This window comes from Vigna unguiculata, chromosome 3 (genome assembly GCF_004118075.2).
Source record: "Vigna unguiculata cultivar IT97K-499-35 chromosome 3, ASM411807v1, whole genome shotgun sequence".
In the NCBI taxonomy this organism is placed as follows: Eukaryota; Viridiplantae; Streptophyta; class Magnoliopsida; order Fabales; family Fabaceae; genus Vigna; species Vigna unguiculata.
In genome coordinates, this window is record NC_040281.1 from 63,048,578 (window position 1) to 63,066,079 (window position 17,502).

Genomic DNA, 17,502 nt, shown 5'->3' on the forward strand with positions numbered 1-17,502 from the left:
TTTTATTTAACAAATTGATACTCAATTTACTAAAAAATATAAGTAAAATAAGTCATAAAGTTAAATATATGGATTAGATTAATAATTAAGTCAAATTTATTTAAGTTACATAACCAAAGACAAAAGAAATAAAAATATAAAATTGTTATATTACCGAATAAACTAATACTATTTTAATAATTTAAAACAATAATGGATATAAGGACATAGAGAATTGTGGGATAAGGATTAAACACTTATGTATCACACAATTAGGAAAGATAATTATAATGAGAGTGATCGCAAAGTTGGAAAGTCAATTTAGAGATTGACAATTTCTTACATAGATGAATAATTTGGTTAATGGAATATGTTTTTATGATGATGAAACTTATATAACTTTGATGGTTTCAAGTGATAATTTATTTTGAGGAAGTTGTGAAAGAGAAGAAATTGAGAATTAACCATGATGATTCACTATATAACCTTTTGATGTAAAAAAAAAAAGGAGTGAAATGATTCATAAAATCAAATACAATAAACAAGAAAATGTTAATAAAAACAAAATTAAAAGGTTTTTTAAAAAATGGAGGGAGAGATAGAGAAGTCTATGCATATTATTTGTAGTATTTAAAATAGTATTTAATTTAAAGGGGAGGATAAAGAAATTTATATATATCTTTGTTTAAAATACATTATATTTTTTCATAAGAGTCCTCAAATTTTTTTACAAACATGAAAGAGTATTTAGAAATTAATTTATTTCAATTCACTTTAAATTGAATTTGATGCAAAATCAAATCTAAGAAAACAACTAATAGTTAAGTTGAGGGTGAACTTTGCACAAAAATGAGCATCCTAATGCACATTCTCTAAATCATTATTTTTATAACAATTATATCTCCCTGGATATTGAAGTTTGGAGTTTAATTAAGAATAATAGTTTTAATTATATGATGTATGTACAAGTACAAAGTTAAATGCCAGCGTGTAGGTTTGAGAATTCTACACAATATACATGTTTAAGAAAAAAAAAGAAGAGAAACATTGACATTACAATTTCTTTCAAAAGTACACTTTGAGGGAGTAAAAAGTAATTTTGACCTATTTTGCGAGGGCATAGGAATGCTGCAAAACCTACTACTCGGTGTTAACCAATCACCGATGAAGATAACGATAAAACGAATTCTCATTACACAATTAAGCAGAGACAGGATCTAAGTGGAAGCGAATGGAAATGCATGAATAATTTGTTCCCATTCGATTCGGCCAAAGTTGAAACGAACCAATGTTCACGCGAGTGTTGGAAGTTTATGTTATCATACACTGTGCGACAAAACATTTTGAACTTCAATAACCGGAGTCTGAAAGTAAGGAAGAAACCAGTTAGTTGGAACTTCATAATATGTATATGGGAATAGATCCCGAAATCCCACAGTAACATCATAGCATAGTGCTGTGTTCCTTTAACCTTTTTATTACCACTTTTAAGGAAGATCTAACATGTTTCGGCCACGTGGAGCCAATGACATCTACTCGTGTTCCTTTTTTTCCTCAGCGACAACGCCTGCCCGCAACCATGAACAAGATTAACTAATTAATTATCTCATTAAATTTATTCATTACTTTTTTCTCTGTTTAATATAAATAGGACAAATGCGTAGTCTCCACCACACAATGTCTCTTCACCGTATTGTATCACTTTTCTTACCACCACATTTAAAAAATATTAATAAAATTTGTCACACTTTGAAAATAATTATTTAAAATTTTAACATTACATTTATTAATTTATGAGGGACTATCTTCTGAAAGAATAATATTAGAATCTTAATACCTGTGTATAGATTCTTGGTTACTAAAAAAGTGATTTGGAAATGTTAATAGTTAATAATGAAACAAGGAGATTATGTTACTGTTTTTATATTTGGGTAATTTTGTGACATGTTTGGCGGGTACACAGATAATAAACCAACGCACCCTTTCTCCTGCCAATGAAAAGAGTGTCTCGAAGGGAAAAAATCAAAATAAATAAGAAAAGAAGCCTAGAAACTGAAAGAGAGAGAAAATAGAGAGAGAAAGAGAGCAACTAATACTGTGGAAGAAACATAGAGGAAGTGTATGAGTGAGTGAGTGAGAGAGAAGGAGAGAGAAAATCCAAAGCAGTTTCTCACTCTTTTGATCGGAACCTCTCATTCCTGCCTTCAGATTGAGTCCCTTTTTTCTTCCGTTTGGTCCGTACAATGGAGCGGTACGGCCGGGCCAGCGAGGGGTCGCAGTCTGATCCGTCGCCGGAATGGACCGCGGCCGGCGCCGACGCCGGCATCGAAGGTGACTCTATCTACATTATCTGTTATTCCCTTCACGATTCTCGATTTGCGCTGAATAATGCAGAGTGTGGTAATAATGGAAGTAGGTTTGATCTTGATTTCACTAATAATGCAGAGTCCTCGTGGCAACACGGATTGGCAGCTGCCGAATCGTACCCTCTGCGACCCGATGAGGCTGATTGTATCTACTATTTGAGGACGGGATTTTGCGGTTACGGGACACGGTGTCGTTTCAACCATCCTCGTGACCGTGCTGCGGTAATAAATAAATCTTCTTCTTCTTCTTTCTAGTTTCTCAGGGTTTTTGCTTCTTGCTTACTCCTCTGTAAGTGTGTGTCTCCAATTTCGCCTTTGATCTTGGCTTTCTACACTTCAGTTTGTTGAATTTTACTTGTGTTGTGGGTTAATTGAACTCAGTTGGGCGAGATTTAGAGGTCTGCATTGGACACTGTGATCGAATGATGTTTCCTAAGTTGAAACTACTTCTGCATGTTTTGTTACTTAGGTCATTGGAGCTGCGGCGAGGACCGGAGGGGAGTTTCCAGAGCGCGTGGGGCAGCCTGTGTGCCAGGTTTTTAATATGGCTTTCATTCATAGATTCTGTGCTGCACCTGTATTAAATGGTTACATTTGATTGGTGATACTGTAAATGCAATTACTCTAGGTTTTGCAAAATGACGTGTTCTGGTGTTTCTTTTAATAAATGTCAAGGTTTGGGTGAAAATTGAAATTGACTTCTATTTTTGTTCTGGTTGTCTTCAATGCTGCTGGCCTTCCTTATGTGTTGGTTCTATTGTCTATGCTCGTGGTTGAACTGCAGTACTACATGAGGACGGGATCATGCAAGTTTGGTGCATCCTGCAAGTACCACCATCCTAGGCAGGCGGCAGGCGCTGCCACTCCTGTGCCACTAAATTATTATGGATATCCGTTGCGAGTGGTCAGTATCATCGCTCTATGTTTATTGTGTAATATTATGTGTTCTTTGTGAATGTTGGATTCAAACTATTTTCATAATTGATAACAGGGTGAGAAAGAGTGTTCCTATTATGTGAAAACTGGACAGTGCAAATTTGGTGCAACTTGTAAATTCCACCATCCCCAGCCTGCAGGTGTCCAAGTTATTGCACCATCACCGGTTCCCTCAGTTTCACATCTGCCTGTACCGGTACCTTCACCAGTATATCCAACTGTACAGCCCCAATCTGGTCCTTCGCAGCAACAATATGGTGTACTTGTTGCAAGGCCACCTATGCTACCCGGCTCAGTAGTTCAGGGTCCGTATGGGCCTATGGTAGTGTCTCCTGCCATGGTCCCTTTTTCAGGTTGGGGTCCTTATCAGGTACGTCCACTATGCGCTGCTTACTCAAGTTATGTGCACATTTACTAAAGCTGTTAAGCACTTGGTGCAGGCTCCTGCAACAACCCCTGTAATGCCATCTAGCTCTGCGTCTAATGTTGGTTCAACACAGCTTTATGGGATAACCCCGCTACCTTCGTCCGCAGCTACTTTTACTGCACCTTATCAGCCTTCTGGTTCCTCAGTCGGTCCTTCAGCTGCTATTCAGAAGGAGCATCCATTTCCAGAAAGACCTGATCAACCAGAATGTCATTACTACATGAAAACAGGGGAGTGCAAATTTGGTCCATCTTGCAGATATCATCATCCACCAGACAAGGGTGCACCTAAAGCAAATGTAATCCTTAGTCCTGTGGGTCTTCCTTTGCGTCCGGTAATTTCAACTTCTTTGTTCTTTGGTGCTTTATACTGGGTTGTCATCAAAAAAGGATCACAGTAGGAACCGTATTTTCGTTCTTATTTTATGCTAGCTCTTTTTAGGGCACCTTTCTATTTCCATGTATCATGCATTCATGTTGGTCTACACATTCTGCTGGTATTTAGAGTCACCTTTTAGGATTTTAGAATTTGTAGTCTGTGCAACATGCATTATAAGTGTTCCTCTGGATCCTTCTTTAGGTTTAGGTTTTGTTAAATTGTAGTGTATCGCCGTAATACTTATAATACTTATATCTGTATGTTAACTCCATTTTTCAATTCTCGTTCTATGTATCTGATCTATGACTGGCCAGGGAATATTTTCTTATACAAACTCTTGAATGATTGAAACTTTTGTTCACATCTTTAAAATTGTATTTACTAAAACATAACACTTATAATTGAGATATTGTAATACTTCTCTGATTAGTCTCTCTTGCTGAGTTACTTGTCCTTGAAGAATGGACGAACCAAAAGCCTACTGACACCTTGCGCTAAAATTTTATTTCATCAAAAGATAGTGGGCAGCAAGGATCAAATCTGTATGTACTTGTTAGATTCTCCGGTAGCATATTGTCTCAATAACCAGATAATCCCTGATCTCATATTAATATAAATGCCAAAATGTTTTCTTATTAATAGGTTCGATTATTTTGTTTATAGTTTTATTGAATTTTAAATATAGTCCTTATACTTACATTTTCAAAATAGATTCTTGGTTTTCCGCTGGTTGCCAGCATTTAGACTCTGTTTGTGGATCTTTTCGGTCATGTGCAAGCCATTTTGTTGTTACAACTTATACAGGTTTCAGGGACACCAAGTACAAAATTTTATAATTAGGAGGGATTCAATTAAAAACTTTAAATTATGGGAAACTATTCTAACAACCAGTTACCCATTTTCAATAAAGGACGCGTGTTGGTTTTTATCTCTTTTTCAATGAATATTATCATTTTACAACCCCCTTTTTTTTATTTTGTTTAAATATAGCGTTAAGTTCTTTTCAGTTACATATTCGACATTGTGTTTCTAAATGCACCATAACTTATTAAACCTTATGCATCGCCATGGCATCAATGTTTTCATTGTCTGATTTATATGTCACGTGCTATTTCCTACTAATTTTCATCTTATTGGATGTTTATTATTTACATTCTGTGAAGCTATTGTTCGGTCTATTGGAGTGTTCCATGTTGTTTTCTTTGTTTGTATGCTTGAAGTTTATCTATATCATGAAATGTCTTTCTAATATGAAGTTGTGATTGGGTTTCTGGCTTTTTATGGAATTGGTTGACGTTGTTTGTATTTTCCTTTAACCTTTGTCGATGCAACGAATTTCTGGTTATGTGCTCTGTTATCTGTGGTTCTCCTCCTTAGAGCTATGTTCTCATGCTAGCTTGAGGAGTTCAACCTTATTTCTATTGGTAATTTTGTATTTCATTCTTGTGATTTTGACAAGTATTTGTTTTTACTCATTATGACATGATTTGTTTAAAGGACTGTTGATGCAATGATAAATGTGCCTATTCTGTTTTAATTTGAAATTGTCTGAGTGCATTCCTGAATTCTTAATTGTGTTTGATAATCAGGGGGCACCGCCTTGCACTCACTATACACAGCGTGGAGTTTGCAAATTTGGTTCTGCATGCAAATTCGATCATCCTATGGGATCACTTAGTTATAGTCCATCTGCGTCTTCCCTTGCCGACATGCCAGTTGCACCCTATCCTGTGGGTTCCTCAATCGGCACTCTTGCTCCGTCATCTTCATCATCGGAGTTGCGGCCTGAACTTGGTGCAGGAGTGAGTAAGGAGTCTGTTTCGTCCAGAATGTCTTCAATGAGCACATCAACCGGATCAGTTGGTTTGACCTTGTCAAGCGTCGGACCCATTTCTCAATCAAGCACCCAACCATCTGCTCAGAGTTCCAGTTCTTCAGCAACCACAAGTGCTACTACCACAAGTAGCACTGTCTCTCATACCTCAAGCTAAGCAATGTGAATGAATTCCTCATTATCAACTCCTTTTTATCTCAATTTTTCAACCGGCCATCATCACTCAAGGAGGTTCTCAAATAGGTTTTATTTTTCAATTATTCCAGTTCCACATTCAGGTGTAGCAGCACACACTTTCCACCAATTGTCTGTGTCCATATAATCTTTCTGTGGCCATCCTTTTTATCTTGAATAAACCATGGCCAACCTTGAGAGTTTTAGCAACCCATACACGCACCTTGCTTTTGGATAACTTCAAAAGTATCTGCACATGTCCATCCACATCTCCAATTTTAGTAGTTTCTGGTGCTTATTTATGCTTCAATCTTTTTTGATGAGAAAATTTCTGCCCGGAGTTTCATTCACCATGTGTAATCCCTCTTCACATGAACCCCTTTTGCATTTGGGAAGGTCCCGTTTGCCACTGTTCCCAAGTTATCCAAGGTTTGACGTGAAGAGTAGTAATCAGGAGACTACAATGAGGCTTCACATTGCTATCTTTTATGAATTTAGATACACGGTGATGTTGTGACAAGTAAAATGCTTGACTTGGTACTTAAGTTTATTACAGAATACATATATGAAGAAAGACATTTAAATTAACACATTTGAAAGCCCAATAATCTCTTTTTTCACTGTCATTTTACCTGCTCAAGCTTTCCTCAGGGATCAGGTATCTTTCTGGAGGGTTTCCTTTCAATTCTTTTCATCACCCCTCCCCCATTAGATTCCGATATCTTTGTACTTATCAATACAATACACTTTACTTGAGCTAACGCAGCGTGCCACGCGACACAGCATGCAACGCAGTTCAGCTACACGTGTTCTTATTTCTTGTCCGCTTCAAAGTTGAAGGACAGGTGTATTGCACCTTCCCTCACCAACCCAACCGACGTGACACTACAAAAACCTCAACTAATCAACCTTTAAGATTTAAGGTTGTTTGTTTTAGAAAATTAAACTAATGTTGTTTTTCCATATATTTTTTTTAGATTAATCAAACTTGGTTTTTTCTTATTCTATTATGAAGGTATCTACTGTACTTAATAGTATCTCTGTAGTTGGATAGCAGAATTTTTATCAACGATACGGGACAGCTGACAAGACGAAAAAGAATAGTTTTGATGGAGGACTTCGAAGTATTTCTAATGGTCCCCTTTTGGGTTCTTCGAACTTAAGTCCATTAAAATTGAGAAAAGATTTATTAAATATATATTTTTTTAACTTTACAGATGTCATGTACGGAAATTCTACATTAAAAATAATGTTTTCCTTATTAAAAAATTATTCTAAAAAATTAATAGTGTGATAGTATTTTTTAATATGGGGACCAAATTGTCAGAGAATAGCTCAATTGAAGCCCAATATTGAAGGCCTCTCTTTCTTTCCTCATTATCGAATCATCCTTGTGTAGTTGTGCTTGCATTGCATGCTATTTTTCATTATGTTAAATGGTGCATTTTGGTATTTTATTATGCAGAAAAAGATTCCATCCTTCTTTCTTTCTCATGGGTTCAATTTGTGTTGTTTTTCAGATGTGATGATAAATATATATGCACATTGACCCGTATTTTGTTTAAGTTTGTTTTTCCTTTATATCTAAAGTTTTTGTCATAGTATCAAAGCTTCCACTGGAGCTCTCCTAATATTATGTCATATATTTGGGTCGAGCCATTAATGTTTTTAGCTTCAACAAGAGGTTTAAAACCTCAAACAGGATTTAACATAGTCAACAAGTAGTTTACAAGTTCATCTTCACTTTGATTCCAACAAGAAAGAAAATGTAAGTATTCATTTAAATTATGAGGTAAACCAATATTGTGAAGGTAATATATAAAAATCATAATAACGAAGTAAGTGATGCATTAATATGCCATTCATATACTAACAAATTAAAAGATAATGAAAATGGTGGTTAACATGACTAAAAGTTTAGAAAAGTTGGTCAACATTTTCTTACTTTGAAGGAGAACAATGAGAACATCATGACCATCATAAAACAGGTGTACAATATCAAGTATGCATACAGAGCATTACATGCGTATTCATTTAACTAGGTTTGATGAGTTTTCCCAAATTGTTATAGATTTTTTGGACACACCATGGAATTATGATCCTTTTTCATTAGTTGAATTAGATAAAATTAATAATGATAGTTACACAAAATATTCGGACCAGTAAAACAAGTCAATTTGACTCACTTTTACTCTACCCGGTGAACCCACTTGGTGTCTTTTTCTTTATATATATATATATATATATATATATATATATATATATATATATATATATATATATATATATATATATATATATATATATATATAATTTTGCTTTTAGTGTAGTATATATAAATTATTACCTTTACCTGTTGAATCACTTCATTAAATAATGAGTGAAATTTAATTTATAAATATTAATGATTTAACTGGACATATTTACATTCAAGTGTTACTAGTATTATGTTTCTGATGTTTTCTAAAAATATATAAATGATTATTATCAAAATATCATGTTTTAAAATTTGACAAGCATTACATATCATCAATAAAGCATAACGATGTATATTCTTTTTATGGGGCCTATTAAAAAACATCTAAACAAAGTTGCTCCATTACAGAGAAAAAAATGTTTAGAGGTGTTTGTATGGAGAAGAGTAAAAATGAATGATTTATATATAAGTGGATTCCATTAGAAAAAGTTGCTCCAATTAGGTTATAGAAGTTAAACCACTAAGAAGTAATAGCTATTAATTCAAAGCTTATTTTAGTATTAGTCAAGTTTTGTAGTAAAGTTATGTACCCAAATAAAAAAAAAAAAATACTTTGGTAGTTCTGACCATTAATTCTAATTGAAAAAAAAATGATTTTGGTTTTTATATAATTTTTAAATTAAATTTTTTTATGTTTGAATTTTTTATTGTAGGAACAATTTAATAATAAACATTACCATTTTGTTTATATAACAAAAAAAATACATTAAATTACTTTAACTTAAAATAAAATTAAAAGAGTTAAAAAGGTTTGCACATGATATGAAGTTTTAATAGTATTGTCATTATAAAAACAATTAATTCTTTAGTATAAACCCAAAACACATTACGTGTTTGGTGTGGTTTTTCAAGTAGAGAGCATGAAACTCAACCAGTAGTCTACTTTTGGATAAATTTATCCAAAATAGTTTTTGGGAGAAAAATAAATTTAGTCATAAATTTAAATTACTTTACGTATACAATAATTTATAAAACTTCTTCCACACAACTTTTTAAAATTTTAATTTTATTTTTTATTTTATTTATAAATAAACTTCTGTTCATCAAGAAAATTTTATTTTTGAAATTTATCCTAATAACACGTCTACAATATATTTGATAACTATTTTCTTATATTTTGATCCGAAGTGATAAGATTTATTTGGGATCCTGGGTGTTCCTGCTTCCCATGTTCCCATACCTAACCATGATATTGGTTAATAAAGCAGAGAAGTTTTATTTTTGGTCTGAATGTTAAACCTGTTTTAGAAGGTGATGAAAGAAAAGGGGAAAAAGGAAGAGGAAAAGAAGAAAAAACAACTCATTATCTAATCAATCAATAGTCAGAAAAAGGGAATGTACTGCAAGCAATAGATTAGAATCGCGGGTTATTGGCTTCACAATATGTCTTTCTGTGAAGCTATATATGCTGTTTGATGGATATGCTTGTGCCATCACCACCTTTATTGTACCCTAAAGTTTAGGCAACTAGCCCAAAACAAGGATAAAATCATGCCATTAATATGCATCAATATAAATAATCACTTTTCCTGTACTTTTCTTCTTTACATTCTTCTTCTTTTTTTTACTCAGAAACCTTTATTTTGAATTGTTTCTCCCATTCTGTTCACATCTTTTTTCATTTGGATTTTGAATAATAAGCTTGCTATTACGTTGAAAGAAAAATTGGTCATTTATAAGAGAAAATGGTTTCCATTGATTTGAAAGTAGTAGTGGAGCCTTTTTCAACATCTCAAAACCTAAATCACTCATCCCATGATGTGTGCAATTTAGTAATTACATTAGAAGAAGGATAAAAGGGTTGCTATAGACCCAAGTTACAAGGAAAATTAAAAAGAAAAAAACGTACAAGTGCATGCAATGCAAGTACACAAGGGCTAACTAAGACACAAACTCCTTGATAAATGCACCTCTCACTCTGAGACTCAGAAGAGTGGGTATCCCAAGTCTACGTCCCCAAAGGGTGGAAGTGATGGAGAACAGGTAGTAGAAGAAGCACCCTCATTATTCATTACTCCATAGCTTCCACTCTGATCATCATCACTCATGATGGGGTGGTGGTACATTGCATCCATGCACCCATTTTCCACCCTTAATGGGTTCTTAAATATGGCTGAAAGTTCACTGCAGTTCCAATCCCATGACTGTTGATCATCCCATGATCCTTGACTCACTTCACTTGGATAACAAAACTCTGAAAAGTTAGAACCCCTTGCTGCCATTTCTTGAGAGAATGAACTCATGTCAGCATGTGGGTACTGCTTCTGCTGCTGCTGCTGCTGATCATGATGATGATGATTAGTACTCTCAATGGAGTAGTTTGTGTGAGCCTTTTGATCGCTCACATCGCTCTTTCTGGAGTTTGAACTGTTGCTTCTGGAGGAACCGGAAGCAGAAGCAGAAGGTCTGAAACAGTTATCAGGAACAATGCATTCCAGATAGCCCGAGTTAGAATCACTGGAAAAGAAGAAACTATCTGAAGTTTCAATTTCAACACACGCGACGTCATTGTTCAATGGGGAGGGGTTTCCACAGTTTGAAGTGTGAACGAGGGTATTCTGGTGGTTGTTTGGTTGTTTTGTGTGAGTGGTGTTGGTGAGGAACTGTGAAGGTGGGAGGAGAGGTTGGAGTTGAAGTTGAAGTTGGAGTTGAACATCCTCAGGAGAAAGTGTAGTGTGGAAGTTGATGTTGTCGGAGTAAACAAAGTTGGTTCTTGCCTGTGTTCCTTTCATGGAGAGAGCAGCTCTGTCATAAGCAAGAGCTGCTTCCTGAGCAGTGTCGAAGGTGCCAAGCCAATGTCTTTCTTTGGTTGTGGGGTCTCTGATTTCAGCAGCATATCGACCCCAAGGGCGTCTTCTGACCCCGAGGAACCTTCCTGGCTCTGCTTGCTTCCTTCTGCCTCTTTTTTCACCACAAGGAGAAGTGTTGCGTTGGAGAAGAGAGAGACACATTTGGGTTTGGTTGGGATCATATCCTTTGAAGGGTGTATCTGAGGTTCTAGAGGTTGACATGGGTAGGGAAATGGCAAAGAAAATTTGGAGTGAAATGGGGTGAGGAAATGTGAGTGTGGTAGGGGGAGTTAAATAGTGTGCCAAATGAAGAGAGGACAAAAGAGAATGGAGACAGCACAACTTAGGACTCAGGATTTAGGACTTAGGAGCAGTAGTGCAGTGCAGTGAAGGTTATGTTATGTTATGTTGTTATTATTATGTGATGTTATGTTATGATGAATGGTGAAGTGTGTTGGAGAGTGTTTTAAAGACTGTGACTTGATCATGGAAGGAAGAAAAAAGAACATTTTGCAGATGTCATTCTTTGGAGACCATCCTCCCCTTTCCACCTACTTTTTAAAGTCTTTCTTTTTCTTATTTCTATTAAACCTCTACTTCTCCATCCCATTTAGTTAAGACTCACAACTAAACAGTGAAAATAAAGATTCCCTTCACTTGTCAAGTACCTTAAATGGGGCTCTACACTCTGCACTTTTGAGATCTTATTTCTTTGCAACAGTCACTTTCTTTCTAGTTCCAACGACAGCATAAAATGTGTTTTCTGTTTCTTAGCAATAACAAGCACAGACACAGACAATGAGTTGGAAAATACACCAAAAAAATTATTACATTGGACTTGAATAATGTAAAAGTTAGTGAGGTAATTATTACATCAGGTCCATGCAAGCTATTGGGATTTGATAACAATTGACAAAGATTAAATCTCTATTCATATCAGTTCACGTGTAAAGGCCCAGCTAATCAACTAACTACCTGGAATTGACCTGCTAAGCTCTATTGTGCTATTTCCAACGCAAGAAAAAAAGAAAAACTTTCCCAGTAAATTACTATTTTTATTTATAATTTCTGTAACATGAAATAAAACCTCTCAGTTTTTGCTCTAGACTTGATAGACAGATAGATATTGACCTATAAGGTTACGTTTTTGAGATGATACATACGCTGCTGTTTTTAGAGAACTTTCCTGGGTGATTGAATGATTGGTGTAAATGAAATCTGAAAAAATTTAATTATGCAGGATTCAGTCCCTGACAAAAACCAGAAAGGGAAAAACAACTGCGTGGTTTTGTCTACATACATACTCCTTGAGAGTCTCAAACATTTGAATTTTGAGGTACTAATCTTAGCATGACATTCACTAGCTGCATTTATCATTATGCACATGTGAATCCGCGTTTTATGCAAAATAATCAACCAATTACATCGGAGGTTCTTGTTTGCTTCATGATTTTCAAAGGGAGCAGTTAAAATCATCTCTAACTACACACAAAATTATCCAACAATTTTATATTCTGTGACCCTTCCCTGTCTTGTGTCATGGAAACAACCCCACACTCGACTACAAAATTATAAAGTTCTCTTTTCAATGGCCCACAACACAAACTCTTAACTTTGTTTCTTCTATATTTATAATACACACACACACACACATCATGTTTCACATAAAAATAGTAGATTTTCCTCCATTTTCTTTTTGGCAATTCAACTGCAGAATTTTTAATTCCAGTACAAGAGTTTATTTGGGCCAAACTGATCATAGCTGTTGACCGTGGTCTTAGCTTAGTGCCCTGTTATGATTATGTGACTCATTCATGTAAGCTAAACCTCTTAGATGAAAGTGTAGATCAGTTCTTTTATTACTGAACTAGAATTAGTTTTCACATCCTTGAACAAAACATTCCAGAAGATTTGAGTTTATTTTTAAACTGCCTGCATTATTATGCTTGTATTTTTGGACTTTTTCATGGATACTTACAACTGTGTATTATTATACAGATTATAAGATGAACTTAACTTATGAATCTACACTGCAGAGTTTTAAGGCTAGTGGAGGAAAAAGGAAATGACTTAATGGCATAAAACTAAAAAAGATAACATAAAAATGCCTTTTTGGTTAATCACCTTTACTATCTCTGATCTCCAAAAGCCAATATTAAAAGGTGTAGTCAAAAGGGTAATGAAAAGTTTAAAGGAGATTAGCAAGTTGGGTTGGATTAAACAGCCCCCACAAAGCTTAAGCTAGTGGGCATATTTTTATTAGTTAACAGTTCCTACAAGGAAAATGTAATTTAGTAATGCCTTAAATAAGTCTGCAATCACATGCCTATAAGCATTGGAAATAGCACAATACTAATCATACAAAAGGGTCAAGCCGTTTTGTTGTTCTCAGCACATTATTTCCATAGTGCCAATTCTCTTTTTTGACCATCATTAAGAATTTCAAAACAAAAACATCAGTAATGTATCTCCGCAATGACTTTCAATGCATGAATTTCAACTGAAAAACCCTGTTTAAAACTTCTTAACCAGTAGGATACGGATTTAACAGTGCCAAAAATTTTGCTACCATGAAAAGATAGAGATGTCACACGGACTCAACTACATTTGTTTAAGATTTTTGATTAGTGATTTGTGTTTGTTAATTGATTGGGGTTTGAATCAATCCAAGACGCTTGACTCATCCACTAAAGATTCCAAGAGGCAGAAAGATAGTATGTTAGCTCCATTTGGGCCCCAGAGAGAAAGAGCAAAATATTAGTATTGATCACGGTATCATAGTGCTCTCGTGCATCAAGACACCAATATGAAAGAAAAGAACACACACCAATAGAAAATTCAGAAAATGGACATGGAGTTTTCTCTTGTCTTAGTTTTTCTGCTTCTTTTTTCCATCAAGAGTGCTGGTGAATAATATCTGGTAAATAGGAAAGAAAAAAACACCCTCATTGGAAAAGTATACATATATTATTACAGTGATGGGTAATTAATTAAGGAAAGAAGGTGTTTTTAGAAGAGAGGAAGAAGAATGAAATGCAATGGAAGGTTTTGGAAGTTACCATTAAGAAAGAAAAAAGGTTAGTCAATGGGTGTCTCAAAAGATGTGACTTTGAAGTTGGGTTGGCAAAGGGTACATATTGTTGTTGACAAGGTGCTTTAGACATCCCTAAAATAGATGTTTTTCTTCCATAATGACCAAACAAGACCGCAAAGAAAGGTAGCTCTCTCTTCTTATATTGTTTATTATGTCTTGTTTTTTATTTTGTCTGAGATGGTTTTTAGCACGTAACTTTTTATGGTCAGAAGGGAATTGTGCACATTCTCCAAAAGTGGCACACACTTTTTTGCTAATGTTAAAGGTCGTCCGGGATTTAGGGAAAAAGATAAACATGTTTTTTAGGACTTGGATTTTGACGGAAGAAGAAGCTAAGTAATGGTGTTTAATTAAGTGACAAGTGTTCTTGGAAGCACTTTTGGTTCAAAGCTGTCCCATGTTAGCTTTTGATGCTTCGGCTTCTTTCTGCTCACACTCGTGTCCTTCCACAAACTAATGTTTTTTTTCGAATTTAAACCCTCTTCTTTCGCAACCATGCCATCCAATTATGCATTGTTGTTGCTTTAGTCAAAGTGACATGATAACATGCAAGCCTCTCACGTGATTGGAGACAACACTCATACTTTTCAAATGAAAACTTAGGTTTAAAGTAATCAAATTGTACATTACACCTTCCGTAGTCACTACAAACCGAATACTCAAGTTGAGACTTTCAAGTAAAAAACTTTGAAGCGATCGATTATAGGAACGTTAACGTATATAATTTTCAAGTGATCGATTATAAGAATGTTAACCTTCACTTAAGTCGAGAACAGTGATTGATTATAAAAATGTTATTGTGTAGACACATACTTACTTGACCAAAGATATTATTGACATTGAAGATAATAATTGAGAAGTCAGAAAAACAGTACGAATAATGATTTAATATTGTTAATTCAAAAATAATAAAGTTATGTGTATATTACTAAATGCTTAGAACATTAAAAACTTTTTGAGATGCAAATGTTAACCAAAACCAATTTCGTAATACCTAAACTTGTTTAACGTTGTAGTAAGTATAAGGACGTGCATATATTATTGTTCGTGATGAAGAATAGGGACAAAGTGTATGATTGGTTGTATTAAATATTTTGTATCGGTCTTAGCCCTTCGGAATAGAACAAAGTTTATTAAGCATATAATGAGAAAGGGAAAACCTATGAAGATGATGCCCCTTTTTCTTCTCTCTCTTTAATCATTTTCTTAAGGACAAGATAAAATTTACAAGTGTTATTAGTTTTTGTTTTTTATTTTAATTAGAATGAAAAATTGAAAACGTTTTAATTAAAAAACTATAATTACAAATATTGTCATTAATAATGCTGTGTAGGAGTCTCTTAATATATATATTTTTTAAACATCGTGTTTTATACTTTTTAATTCTAAAGAAACATCTTTAAGGGATTGGTTAGCTGCATATGTCATTGTTTATTAGGGTCTACCAAAGTCACATGCCTTCATAAACCAATTAGTGTCTTTATTAATGATACTTATTTTAGTTTAGTTGTATAAATTTATTTCTGTGGCCCTCACAAGTTACATCACCTCTTTTTACTTTATATAACTCCAATAATTTTCTTTTGTGTTTTTCCTTATTAGGTGATAGAAAATAAGAGTAAATAAACAGAAAGAGAACAGGGAGTAAAAATAAGTGAACAATGAAATTTTTTAAATCAAATATAAAACATTATAACACGATGAAAAGTGAGATTGGTATTTTTATTGTCAACAATTTAATTTTATTTATTATTTAATATTTAAATTATTTATTGTAATAAATAAAAATATAAATCTTAATAAAGCATTTGTGACGTGTAACATAAATATGTATAAATATTTTTATGATAATAATTAGTTTGAACTTATTTTCTTGTGTCGAAAAACATGTTTTTCTTCTTCAATTTTCGCATTTTCCTCCCATATAACAGAAGATGATGACAGCTTTTTTCTCCGATTATGTCTCCTCTTTTCACCTTGTTCCAAAGACCTAGTGGTTCAATTTTAAAAATATTATAAGATTGTACTGAACTAAAGTTTCAATAGATTTGTTTCTAATGAGAGCGTTTTATAATAGTTAATTAACACTTCTAAATATTATAAATAAGTTTTTCTGATGTTCAATAATGATAACTCATATTTGTTTAAAAAAATAATGAAATTTTATGATATTTCATATTAAAAAATTTCACAACTCATGAAAAAAATCCATTTGTAAATAAAAGTAAACATATTTTAAACATTATTTAAAAAATATTTTAATAAAATTCTAAAATTATTACAATAATTGTGGGGTGCAGAAAGCAATACCCAAACTCTAAAGCAAGTGGGCTGTTTGCTGATTAGGAGCCCATTGAGGGAAATACACTTTAACCAACCTTATCGTTTGCCATCTCATCTAATAAAATTTTAATCTAGATAATTGCTATTTAAACCTCCTTTTTTTGATTATTACACCTCGCTTTTATGACCCGTATTTTTCCAAAATTACCCTCTGTCTAAACTAATTTCAAGATTTGTGCACCCTATTTTTGAAATTACAATTGTGGATGTGAGTTCAATCTTTTTTATCTTTTGCGTTTGGGTCCACAATAACAATGCATTTGAAATAGAGTAGTTTGAGAAATTCAAATTCTTTCACGTTCTTTCAATCTTCTCAAAATGTGTTCAACCACATTGGACATTGTTTCTTCTTGATTCTACTATTTGCCCCTGCATTTATGCATTTCTATTATGAGACCAAACCAGTAGTTGAAAAAGTATGGTGGAAAATTATAAATTTCAATATTCTTTGGGCTTTGTTATAAATATGACATTGACAATTTTATAGATGTCTAGTGTCACCAATGACAATGATTCTTCTATTCTATTGGTCATATCATAAATAAATGCAAACCAGAGCATAAAAAAAGTATTATCTTTGTAAGTTAACTCTACTGTGTCTGTCGTATTATTACTCTTAATTTCAGTTATTTCAAAGTTATGAAATAGGCCATGCTACATTTACCTTTATAGGAGTTTATTGTATGGACAATGATACTTTAACCTACTTTTTTTAACCCATTTTTAACCCATTACTTTAATCATCATTAGATTATCACATCACTAAAAAGATGATCTAATGGTAATTAAAGCAATGGATTAAAAGTGGATAAAAAAAGTAGGTTAAAATATCATTTTTCTTATTGTATTTACAATTATATTTGTATACTATTGCTTACAATATAAAATACTTGTTGATTAGTAAGATAAAATAATGTAACTACAG

The 17,502-nt window shown here is 33.6% G+C and overlaps 2 protein-coding genes across 2 annotated transcripts; one reads left to right on the forward strand and one right to left on the reverse strand.

Moving 5' to 3' along the window:
* The first annotated feature begins 1,996 nt into the window (after positions 1-1,996).
* LOC114178918 (zinc finger CCCH domain-containing protein 58) lies at positions 1,997-6,702 on the forward strand. Its single transcript, XM_028065066.1, has 7 exons — positions 1,997-2,310; positions 2,425-2,567; positions 2,815-2,880; positions 3,130-3,249; positions 3,337-3,651; positions 3,722-4,042; positions 5,676-6,702. Exons 1-7 carry the CDS (start codon positions 2,223-2,225, stop codon positions 6,075-6,077), a joined length of 1,455 nt encoding a protein of 484 aa, XP_027920867.1. The 5' UTR covers positions 1,997-2,222; the 3' UTR covers positions 6,078-6,702.
* Positions 6,703-10,045: 3,343 nt separating this feature from the next.
* Positions 10,046-11,648, reverse strand: LOC114179328 (ethylene-responsive transcription factor ERF086-like). Its single transcript, XM_028065633.1, has one exon. The coding sequence runs from the start codon at positions 11,360-11,362 to the stop codon at positions 10,277-10,279; it is 1,086 nt and encodes a 361-aa protein (XP_027921434.1). The 5' UTR covers positions 11,363-11,648; the 3' UTR covers positions 10,046-10,276.
* Positions 11,649-17,502: the final 5,854 nt, after the last annotated feature.

What these genes read in the sequence shown, in the direction of transcription:
- LOC114178918 (XM_028065066.1), top strand. Translation starts at nt 2,223, where the DNA reads ATGGAGCGGTACGGCCGGGCCAGCGAGGGGTCGCAGTCTGATCCGTCG. An exon ending in TGGGGCAGCCTGTGTGCCAG is followed by an intron (nt 2,881 to 3,129) that starts GTTTTTAATATG and finishes GTTGAACTGCAG; the next exon opens with TACTACATGAGGACGGGATC. An exon ending in ATGGATATCCGTTGCGAGTG is followed by an intron (nt 3,250 to 3,336) that starts GTCAGTATCATC and finishes AATTGATAACAG; the next exon opens with GGTGAGAAAGAGTGTTCCTA.
- LOC114179328 (XM_028065633.1), bottom strand. Translation starts at nt 11,362, where the DNA reads ATGTCAACCTCTAGAACCTCAGATACACCCTTCAAAGGATATGATCCC.